Source organism: Ananas comosus, unplaced genomic scaffold, assembly GCF_001540865.1.
Source record: "Ananas comosus cultivar F153 unplaced genomic scaffold, ASM154086v1, whole genome shotgun sequence".
NCBI lineage: Eukaryota > Viridiplantae > Streptophyta > Magnoliopsida > Poales > Bromeliaceae > Ananas > Ananas comosus.
This window is the reverse complement of record NW_017893396.1, coordinates 1-11644: the sequence shown is the minus strand read 5'-3', so window position 1 is coordinate 11644 and position 11644 is coordinate 1. Positions and strand designations below refer to the sequence as shown.

General features: G+C 32.1%; 2 protein-coding genes across 3 annotated transcripts; one reads left to right on the top strand and one right to left on the bottom strand.

Annotated features, from left to right (window-relative positions):
- Positions 1-597: 597 nt before the first annotated feature.
- LOC109705903 (tetraspanin-19-like) lies at positions 598-2541 on the top strand. The gene is made up of 6 exons (XM_020226688.1): positions 598-678; positions 1232-1331; positions 1559-1639; positions 1748-1852; positions 2039-2210; positions 2329-2541. Exons 1-5 carry the CDS (start codon positions 599-601, stop codon positions 2198-2200), a joined length of 528 nt encoding a protein of 175 aa, XP_020082277.1. The 5' UTR covers position 598; the 3' UTR covers positions 2201-2210; positions 2329-2541.
- Positions 2542-2691: 150 nt separating this feature from the next.
- LOC109705902 lies at positions 2692-6853 on the bottom strand. 2 transcript variants are annotated; one of them, XM_020226685.1, is made up of 5 exons: positions 6674-6853; positions 4649-4799; positions 4416-4494; positions 4100-4334; positions 2692-3253 (listed from the first exon to the last, which is right to left on the bottom strand). In XM_020226685.1, exons 1-5 carry the CDS (start codon positions 6751-6753, stop codon positions 3043-3045), a joined length of 756 nt encoding a protein of 251 aa, XP_020082274.1. In that variant the 5' UTR covers positions 6754-6853; the 3' UTR covers positions 2692-3042. The 2 variants fall into 2 exon arrangements, with proteins under 2 accessions (XP_020082274.1, XP_020082276.1); XM_020226687.1 differs by having other exon boundaries at positions 4416-4482; positions 6674-6848.
- Positions 6854-11644: the final 4791 nt, after the last annotated feature.

Here is an 11644-nt window from a genome sequence, read left to right as displayed (position 1 = left end):
ATTCAACTCATTTTATTAAGTTACAAATATCTAAAAATTAACCAAAACCATTAGATTCAAAAAATAACTGCTGAAATTAATAATATTTAAAACCTAAAAGTTATCACTGAAAAAAATGTTGAGGGGGCATTTTGTAATAACTTATGTACGAGGGTGGTCTCTATACCTTGGCTAATCACAGCTTCGTTTGGCGCGCTCATTTTTCTTTTTATTTATTTATTTATTTATTATTATTATTCAGATGTGAAACAACAAAAAACAGCGTAAATAAATGCTTCAGAGCTTTTATTACACCCTCGGATCCAACCAATCATTTCCCATACAAAAATCCCTTTTTTATCTTTTTCTTTTCTTTTCTGTTTTTTTGTTCTCTTATAATTTCATCAAAACCCCTCATTCAATCATCCTCATTTACATCAATGTCTCGCCAGTTTTTCCCCTTTCACCTTAAAAATTCGATTTTGGATCTGGGTTCTTTCTTGAAGGTGAATTGAAGAGAAATAGAGGGGGGAAAAATGGGGGACCATGATGAGATGTTTGCTAGTGCAATCGATCTAAAGCTGGTGTTGTGAATCGTGATTGAATGGTGGTGATCGGAATGGTGTTGTACTCCCTTTGGATGATTAGGGTTTATTACAAGCATCCCAATGTGCATTGGACGGATCATAGCCCTCCTTGGTTTGTTTCATCTATGCCCTTTCAATTTCTACTAATCTAGCAGTATTATTTCCATGGATTTGGGGAAGTGGGGTTTCGTTTTCAGGGAAATTTTTGCCTTATCATCATCATGTTTTGTTGTAGAATTTGTTCTTTAGAATGATGCTCAGAGTTGATTCAAAATGCTGTTCAATTGGGCATATTTTGTTCGGTTGGGGTTATTCATGTTCTTCAATAAATTGTTGATTATGGATGTACATAGTATTTTCCTTAAGCAGATGAAGAGATAAATATGCTGATTTATTTTGTTACCTCTATAAATAATTAGATAAGGGAATTAAACATTCTATTTTTAAAGTATAAAATTGTTTTGTTGATGTCTCTCTTATAAATGGATCAATGTGATTTATTCTTCTGTAGTTTTTCTTAGCTATTACAAGCAACCAGTTGAAACACATCATTTCCGTCACTTTTATGTTAATTTTTCGTGAATGCAAAAATTAGTTAAGAGACATGAACAAAGTTTACTCTTGCGGAAAGCACTTACTGAGTTGATATGTATTCTGACATGCAGGTTCATTTGCGTTTCTCTTGGATTAGGTGTCTTTGTGTGCTTCGTAAGTTGCTCCGGCCATGTCGCCGCAGAAACGTCTAATGGCCATTGCCTTTCATGTGTATCCTTGTCCAACATTTGAATGCAAAACTTTAAGCATGAGAGCATTTCAAATGCTTTAGCCATGAAAATTGAGTTTCATTTTGTTCTCATTTTAGGATCTTTAGTCGATTAATGATGTCGACCTGTATCGACCATGCACTCACTCCAGCATATTAGAATTCATTCTCTTGGATGATCCATATCAGACAAGGAATAACTTATTTGTTGAACTTAATTTGTACACAGTATATGTTTTTCATCTTTTTGCTTATCGCAATGGAGGCTGCGATAACAGCGGATGTGTTTCTGAACAGAAACTGGGAGGAGGTATGCACCACGATCGGTGTTTAAGATCAAGATCATATTCTTAGTAGTCTCTATTTTGTATGCATTTCCTTCTGTTACCTCAGAGACTAACCTGTATTAATTTGTCAGGATTTCCCAAAAGACCCAACTGGGAGATTTGAGTCATTCAAGAACTTCCTGAGGTCAAATTTCGAGATGTGCGAATGGATCGGCTTTGTGGTTGTCGCTGCGGAGGTAAAAACTGCTTCGGTTTCCTAATTGTGCTAGAGAAAAGATTAATAATCTTTTACTATGTTATTCTTTTCACTCTCATTCTTCTTTCAAGAGGTTGTATTGCGATATTCCAAACGCGAAGCATGTACAAAGTCTCGAGCATTTGAAGGTTCTCCATACTTCTAAATCCAGTCATTTGTCTTTCAGGGATTGTGTATGTTCCTGTCCATGATTCTGAGAGCTCTTGGCCCAGATCATGGAATTTACTGCGACCGCGATGAAGAGAACATGTACGCAACCGTTCCTCTTCTGGGAAACCAGGTTCATCAGGCACCACCATACTTCGCCGACCCTCTCCTACACAAGTGATTGCTACAATGTAAGTGCCTTATAGAAACATCACATAATTTGCTCAAATAATCTGCTTCCTTATAGTTTTTGACCCTTTCATCCTCAGAATGCATCTCATATCATTTGTACTCTCATTTGTTACACAGGTTAACTGGCAATACGGCCGAGCCGCGCCCTTTCTAGAGGAAAATCCTGTGTGTTTTCAGTTGTTGTATTGTGATCTTAAGATGATAGCAGCAACTACATTAGCTAGTAAACAGTGTTGTGCAAGCCGTGATTGCAATACATTAAGTGATTTGCTCTTGACTAATGTTGTGGAACTAGTAAACAAGCTAAGTGACTAAATTAATTTCTCAGTACCCAGGAATGTACTTGTCTAAGAATGCTCAACTCCATTTTTAGATTATGTTATTTCTTTCACAATTTCCCAAATTAATTATGGAAGAATAACAACAGCACATTACCTCCCTGCTATAGAACCATTAGTGGAAATTATAGCTTTCTTTTCATAGATGAAACAAGTGTTATAAAGCAGCGAGAAGAGAAATACATACAGATGGCTATATATTGCTTACGCTCTACGGAATTAGTTCAACATAACTACCACCTTAACCGTAAGGCGGCTCATTTACAAGCTAGAGAAGATCTTAACAGAAACTTATAGACAAATTCCACTACCAGCTTCTTCGAGTTCTCGAGCTGCTTTCGGAAGTAGCAGAAGCTAGCTTCATTACTCGAAACAGAAAGTGGAAAGAACTCTCGAGCATAAAACGATCGAGACTGAGTGTGGAGCGGCGGCACTAGCTGAGGGCGTGCAATGTGAAAGCCACCAGCAGTAATGGGAATCAGGCGTGGTAAGCTCATTTGACGTGAGAATCATAGGAATCGAAGACTACGTCGGGAACAATCAGCGGCAATTTGTTTATGTACATGAAGAGGCGCCTGAGGTTTTCTCTCGAGACAGTGCCCTGGTCAACGATATCTCTCGCGTCTATGTATATCCATAAATGGTCAGAGTTAACTCTCTTTAAGCTGTCGCGGCAGAAGGGGCATGATTGCGACCTCGAGTTCCTGCAAGAGAGGGGAATGACTCTTTATTCACAACGTAACAGTTGAATAAGTCTTTGTGCTTAAATGATTGTCCGAGGAAAACATACAAAACGGAATCAAGCCATCGTTCCACACTACACAAACATTTTTTAATACAAGACCACCTTAGAAGGAATATATTATTGACATGGATATTGAAGATGTTTTGCGCACAAAAAGGGGCAAATCAACACTGAGAAACAACAAAGAGAGATAAGTTTGGTTTTGATGTCATTGCCTGGTATAGCATTCAAAGCTCATGCAACCTTGTTCAAAATTAATATGACCTGCAGTTGCTTTAACTGCTTACTTCTTCACAACTAAAGCATTAAATAAATGCTTTCACAAAGCGGTGACAAGCAGTTTTGCAAAGATGCAAGCGTCCTTCAAAGGGGCGTAGTAGTGTAAAACAACCGCTTTTCTACTAGACAATGCATTTTAATATTTTATGGTCAACACTTCCCCTCGTGTATAGGGGAAATTAGATAGTGTCTGGAAAGATGTGACCCAAGGACTTCGACTTGCAACAAATGATTTATGCCACTAGAATGATGTTTTAATATTTTCTCCTCAACGAATGGCTAACAAAATTTCAAGAACTTTTACCTGCACTCATCATGCTTTCAATGTGAGAGTAGAAATAACAGATAAACCAATCATTTAATATTAGTTAAACCAAGTGAAAAGGCAGTTAAAGCAAAAAAAAAATGTTGTTGAAGGAAAAGATAAATCCAGTATTTATAAAGATTAAACATTATAACAATCATAAATTAGAATAGAAACATATACATATAACCTAAGCAGTAAGGCAAGGAAAGTGCAACACACCAGTCATTGTAACACTCAAGGCACATGGCATGGGTGCAGTTGGGCAACACAATCTTGCTGTTCATCTCCATGCAAATCCCGCATTCTTCCTCCCTCTCAGCATCTATGTCAGATAACTGCATATTCTCATCATCGTCTCTCCTCCTATACCGCTCCATACAAACCGCCTTCTGCTTTTTTTCTTCCACATCAGTGATCCCCTTTTGCAGTTGCAGCAAAGAGGGAAAAATTACAGCTGCCCACAAAAGCAGAATAAGAACCAAAAGCTTATGCATGTATAATAAAGATGCAAGCTCAAGAGAAGCAATATATTTACCATAGAATTCTCTAATGCTTGCTTTCCTTTCATGGGTCGACATAGTTGTTGTCCCATCAACATAAACCTGCATGTCAATCTTCTTGATCAAGAAAGATAAATGGAGGTCAAATTAAACAAGCAAAAGAAAACATGAGGTAATAAAAGATATGTCCACATATATTAAAAAAAAAGGAAGCAAAAAAACAAAAGATATGTTCACATATAAAAAAAAAAAAAAAGCAAAGAAAAACCTTGTAAATTAAAATTCTCAGTAAACCAAGAGCCCCAGCAAGGCTGCAGTCCGTCCACTGCACTAGGAAAAGGAACATGTGTGCAGCAGGACTATACGACAGTCGCATCTGAAGACATGCGCCATCATATTCCCTTGGATATTCCGATGCCCTGAGAAGTAAGAAAGGTAAAATGAAAAAGCAATAAACATCATCCACTAATCCAAGGACTACTAAAAGGGAAAAGAGGAAATCAAGAAGAAGTTTTACTAAGGAGTCAGCCAAAATGCATTCAAAAGAAGATTAACTTGATTAGCACAATCTACATGTTTCTCTTAGACCGGAGATGTCAAAGCCAATGCAGGGATAAAGAAGGAAAACAACATTATCAGCACCGGAGACAATATGTTAAATAACAATATACTCCAACTCAGAAACTGGAAAACTACAACTCTATTAATACTGGCCAATCCCTGAAAAGGTTCCACCTCAAACTGCTGGCAGTCAAACATTAAACACTAATAAAATCACACTCTTGACTCTGAAATAAATCAGACTGCTATTGACCAACTGAAGTTATCGAAACTAATCATACCAAATGCACTTATTATTCTTAAACCTGAAACTAAAAGAAGTAACTTAGGATTTCAATGGTTAAACATCGGTTATAGTTTTTCGTTGAGACGCAATCTTAGAGCTCAGTTGCTGGCCAGTGTGCCATTGTTTCAGTTGCCAGCTGTTTATTTCAGAGGTCCTGCGGAGATATTTGCACACGCATGCTCAGTAGAGTAAATGAAGACACGCAAAGTGAAATGTGGAAACATCTGTGCAAAAACTGGATCCCACCTCAGGACATAGCTAGCGAAAAAAATTAACCACAAGAAATTTAAAAAAAAAATCTTGAGCCTGAAGTAGTCAAGGGAAGAAGCATTACTCCAAAATCTCAAAGAGAAAACTAGCGTTTCTTTTTGCGGGAGAAAGAGAGAATCCAAATAAATTACATGTTCTGCTCACTAAAGCTCAGATTAACGAGGAGTAAGACAGGAATATTAAGAACCTGACATAGTCGACAGGAGGTTAAAAAAATTGCCATTCTCGCAACATTAACACTAGCAAGAATGCTTATTTCTCTATTCTAACGAAAAAATCAGATAATGCAGTGACTAAATATGAACAATAATCCGAAAAGAGCGAAAAACCAGTGTCAAAAAATTAAACTTGTACCAAATCAGCAACAAACCTACTTTACCACTTATGGCGCGACCCATGCTTGATGAAGAAAGAAAAAAATAGGATAAGGACTTCAAAAGGTGAAAATTTAGACATTTCTCAGTACATGATCTCAAATGAACGAGAGATTTCAACAAAAATTGGATAGCTCTATAGATATCTTTGGAAGTGAGAAATTGCATTGGGTTCTCAAAGATCAATATTAAAAAACTAACCAAACCATCTTTTTAGGATCTAGAAATGATGATTGAAATTAGGACCATCCATAATACTTTACCCTTAAAATTACTACTTACAAAGCAATAAGTAAAGCACTGCCTCATTCATCACTAGACTCATTGACTCAAAAAGATGGAATAAAATAAAAATAACTAAAAGAGCCTAAACTACGTTACATTGCACTACATTTTGCAACAAGTAGGGTTTTCGAAGGCACAACTTTTAGATGTAAAGTGCCGTGAGGAAGCAACTTATCTCTTATCCAAACACACTCCAATTCCCAATCACTAAAAGCTGCATCTCTCGCACTAGTTGCTAATATCCTCTCATAAAATCTTCTTAAAATCATACAAATCGACACAAAAATCCCATAAAAATGCGATCTTTGTAGCAGGGCTTTGGAAGAAGAACAAAATTTGGAGGAAAAAAAACATCAAGGAGGAACATTTACACATCAAAACAACACAAAATTGAAAAAAAGACGAGATTTCCCCAAAAAATTAAAAAGAAAACCTCGTGTTGCGAGATCAAAACCCACATTACCCAGACTACCCAAATCGAGAGGTGAACCAGAGCCTCGGCGAGGATAGAGCTTACAAATTATTGGCGTGCTGGATATCAGCTTCGAGCACCTTGAGCGAATCCTTGAACGACTTCCGCATGGAGCACAGCACCATCCCCCGCCTCACCACTATCGCTCATCCAGCGCCCCACCCCGAACCCCCCACAAAACCCTAACCCTCGCGTCTCCTCCCTCGTCGCCTCTCTCTCCTCCGCAATTTCCGAAACCCTAACCCTAAACCCGTACTACTACTCCCTCTCCCTCTCTCTCTCTCTCTACCACTCTCTCTCTCTCTCTCTCTCTCTCTCTCAGTATTTGTATTCTGAGGAGAGAGAGAGTGAGAGGAGAAGCGAAGAAGCGCTTGGGTTGATGCCACGTGGACGAGGAAGTGGCGTCGTGCGCGTCAAAATTGAAGGAAATAAAAAAAATATATATTTATTTACTATTAATTAATACAATGTAAAAAAAGAAACTGGCTAAATTGTGATTTTGGGACTCATACTTTGACCCGTTGACACTTTCGTCTTTAAATTTTAATATTAACTTTTTATTTTAATATTTTAAATAGTCTAATTTAATTAACTAGATATTGATAGTTTACTAATACAACGGTAATGTGGCAAATAATTAGCACGGTATAAATTATATAATAGTATTAAAACGTTAATATTTAACCAAATAATTTAACTAATTTGAACCAAAAAAAATAAAAAATTAATAATTGAGACATAAAGTGTCCTTCCTCAAAGTTTAAGGACCAAAGTGCAATTTAGCCACAAAGTGGGACCCAATTCTATACTTATTGGGCTTTCGATATGACATCGCTTTTCCTCTACCTTAAAATATTTTATGTGCAACATCGTTTGTAGGAAATTGCTACAACCTAAAAAGAAAATGAATATTTAAAAGAAAAAAAATTCACATTACCAATCGAATCTACTATTTTGATTTAGTTACCAGATATTTTAAAATTTTAATTTTATTATAAAACCTTTCAGTTTATTTAATTTGAGTCAGTCAATGATACTTTAATTTTAAAATTTAATCTAATTATTTTAATAAATTTATAGTTACGATAATTATATAAAATATACTAACTAAATTCGTAAAAATAAATAACGCGAGAATTGTATAAATTATACTTTAATTAAACTTATAAAGGCAGACGACACACTCAAAATTTATATAAATTAAAAAATTAAATAATAAAATTAAATTTTTAAAAAATTAAGCAGTAAAATTAAAATGGTCAATAGCTCATATAAATTTTATACGTTTTTACTTTAAAAAATGGCTAAATTACAGAAAACCTTCTTGTCAAAATCTGATTTTTTACTTTTCCTCCCTGTCATTTAAAAACCTACACTTTGCCCCATTATAAAATAAAAAAATGTTCACAGAAGGTACAGTGTGAACTGTGATGATAAAATGATCATTTTGCCCCTCACTATTTTGCCCCTCATCATATTCACATGAGAGAAGGCTGAGGACATTTTTGGTATAAAAAAATATATAATAATATTTTATAAACAGAACCCTAACGAATTACTAACGGTAGGTGGCGAAGTGAACATTTTTCATTTTATAAGGGAGCAGAATGTAGGTTTTTAAATGATAGGGGGGAAAGTGAAAAATCGAGTTTTGATAGAGAAATTTTATATAATTTAGCCTTAAAAAAATTAACAAATTTTGCTTATCAATCAACAAAATTGGGTTAAGGGATGAGTCGTAGCTAATTCCTACATCCTAGTAAGTATACATTTGGAAGAGGATAAGTGTAGAATACTATAGAAACAAATTATATAATAAATAAAATAAAATAAAATAAATTCCAGATAATTCTAGACCTGCTTAGCTTATCCACTGCGTGGAGAAATAGAATATGCATCCAACATACGACCCCACCAATTAGAAAAATAATAATACTAAAATAATAATAATAATAATAATAATAATTTATATTATCGAAAAAAATAGGAATTAAAATATAAAAAACAGTGTTCAAAGTTCAAAATGATTTTGTTTTTTTATGGGTTTTTTAAAAATGTCTACGTGTTCAAATTTGACTATTCAACTCGATGGCTCGTGATTGGTGGTCCACAGAAGAGGTGGGGTAGTTTGCCTGCGCCCGGAGTACGGACCAGGGATCATAAATAATTGCCTTAAATGCATGTAGATGGTTTATTATGTACTATATATTTTATATATATATATATCCTTTCCATGGCAACTTATTACTCCCCATAATTTTAACTTTTAAAAAGTTTAGTTCCCAAATTTTAGACCAAGTAATTTAAATTTTGACAATTTAAATTTAAAAGATATTCACTTTCAGCTGTTCAATTTTCTTTCCACTTAACGCACAAAACAATGTCGTCAAAAAAAATATATAACTTATTTTTTAAAAATATTTTAAATAGTGTGAATCATGATTAATGGGACAAAACTATTGATTTAAAAGTTTATCATCTAAAGAAAAGATCTCAAACGAGCATCTTTATTACTAACAGTATTTTAACAAATTTTTAATTCTTATTTATTAATCTTAGTAGGTTGATATAAAAATATATATATCTTTTTAACGTTCTATTTCTTAATTACCAACCATAAGGGTTAAATAAAAAAATATATATATCATTATTTCAACCTTCTAAGTTCTTTCAAACATAGTTTCTAGAGTTAAATTTTGTTAGTAACAACCATTAATCTCTATAAAAATTACTATTTTTTTCTTTCAAATATACTCTTTTATCATAACTAATTTTTCTTATTTGTTTTTAAATTAGGATCCAAAAAAAATTGACTTTTGTCCTCTCAAATATATCTTTTTATCATCACCAACTTTTTTTAATCATCCTTAAATTAGGGGCGAAAAATATATTGTGGCTTTTTTAAATTTGGTAGAAATTTAATACGAGTTTAATTCAAGATAACTTAATAAATACTGGCAGCGGGTTATTTTCAAATAACAAAAAAATATATCAGGAGTGTATTTAAAATAAAAAATATATATATAATATTTCATTAAATTTTGAAGGATATATAAATAATTATCCTTTATATATATATATATATGATTTTAAATAATATTAATGTTAATTAAAATAAATTTTACTAGCGGTGGTAATGCGAAACTATATATGAAAAGACAAAAACACAGGTTCTACATTGCAGTTTAATCAGAGTGGTGTATTAAATGTGGAGGGGTAGGTGCAACTAAATAGCTTCTGAAAATTCAAGGCCAATTATAATCCAGTACAAATTCTCGTGAAGAGCACCCCTGATGTGGTGTTCTTTCTCACAGAGTTTAATGTTTTGGGTAATAGTAATAATAATGATAACAATAGTAATGAGTAATGTTACTTTTGCATTCAAAAATAGGTGGGAATGATGCGCGTTACTCGTATATAAATCAATTTTATTATATCAAATTTACGTTAGTTTTATTTTTTATTATAATATTAAAAAATTTTAAAAAACATATATATTTTAGTTTTTGAAAGATTGGAATTGTAAAGTATCTATTCTACTACTGTTTGTTGTGGAAGTGGCAATTTTGTATAAAATCAATGTAGCTATGATATATATATATGATTTTGGTATTATAGTTTTGATTCTTTCCAACTTAATTGAATTTAAAAACCATCAGTAAAAATATATTCGGAAACATATCTATTGACAAAAAAAACAATTTTCTGTTTATAAAGACACATCAATAAAGCAAATGACAACGATTGGAAGCCGAGATTGTTTTTTGATATCATGTTACATTTGAAATAACTGCCTATCCGCAAAATTTTGAATTTGTAAAATATTAATCCTTTAATGTCATATATTTATCAGTATATTTACGATAAATTAAGTCAGATACTCGATCCCTTTCAGAGTTCGAGTTAGCATTCATCATATATCTATTATGTACGTGAGTGAGATATTCCTAAGGCGTTTGTTCGGACGTATAAGTAGAACTGCCTATTCTTTCACGGATAGGTACAAGTCAGGTATAAGTATGAACTAGACCAAATTTGCGTTTGGATGAAATGGGTTGTTCCTAATGAATAAGATAAATAGTGTTTGGATGAATTAGATTTGGAACAAGAGGAACATAAACGCTTATAGGATTTAAATTGAAAATTACTATTACGTATATTAGACATAAAATATTAACTTAAAATAAATAAAAATTAATTATGAATAATTAAATTATAAATAATATTTTTAATAATAATTAATTGATAAAATAATAAATTAATTTATTAAAAGATTATCTAAGTAATAAATAATAATGTTTATATTAATTATAATAAATAATAATTATTATAATTATTCTTATTAATTAATATAAAATAATAAATTATAAATATATTGATTTCTAATATAAATAATTAATATTAATATTTATTTAATAAATAAATAATAATTATTATTAAATATAATTAATTATAAAATAATAATTAATAAATTACATCGATTATCTAATTATTAAGAATAAAAATTATTAATAATTAATAATAAATAATAATAATTATTAATTATTAATAATTAATTATAAATAATAAATTAATAATAATATCGATTGTCATTAAGAATAATAATTATTAATAATTATTAATAAAAAAATAATGAATATTATTAATTATTTATAATTAATTATAAATAATAAATTAATAATAATAATTATCTAATTATTAATATTTAATTATAAATAATAAATTATTTAAATTATTTAATTATTAAAGTAATAAATAATGATTTAAATATATTAATTAGATTAATTAATAATTTACTGTCATTAAAATTAAATTTAGATTTTAATTAATCTTGTTCTCATCAAGGAACTAGCTTGTTCCCGAAAACGGGTGGAACAGCAGTTCCAGTCTTATACCAGCTAGTTCCAGATTCCCGGGAACTACTGTTCCCGGGAACCAAACATTGCGTTTGGGAACAAAGGGGGAAACAAGGGCTTATTCCCCCCCTTGTTCCCGAACCAAACACTACCTAAAAAT

Excerpts from the sequence above, each read along its gene's own strand:
- LOC109705903 (XM_020226688.1), top strand. The coding sequence starts at position 599 with ATGGTGTTGTACTCCCTTTGGATGATTAGGGTTTATTACAAGCATCCC. Across the intron at positions 1,332-1,558 it reads ATGGCCATTGCCTTTCATGT|TATATGTTTTTCATCTTTTT; the intron begins GTATCCTTGTCC and ends ATTTGTACACAG. Across the intron at positions 1,640-1,747 it reads TGAACAGAAACTGGGAGGAG|GATTTCCCAAAAGACCCAAC; the intron begins GTATGCACCACG and ends TTAATTTGTCAG.
- LOC109705902 (XM_020226685.1), bottom strand. The coding sequence starts at position 6,753 with ATGGTGCTGTGCTCCATGCGGAAGTCGTTCAAGGATTCGCTCAAGGTG. Across the intron at positions 4,800-6,673 it reads ATCCAGCACGCCAATAATTT|GGCATCGGAATATCCAAGGG; the intron begins GTAAGCTCTATC and ends CTTACTTCTCAG. Across the intron at positions 4,495-4,648 it reads TGAGAATTTTAATTTACAAG|ATTGACATGCAGGTTTATGT; the intron begins GTTTTTCTTTGC and ends TTGATCAAGAAG.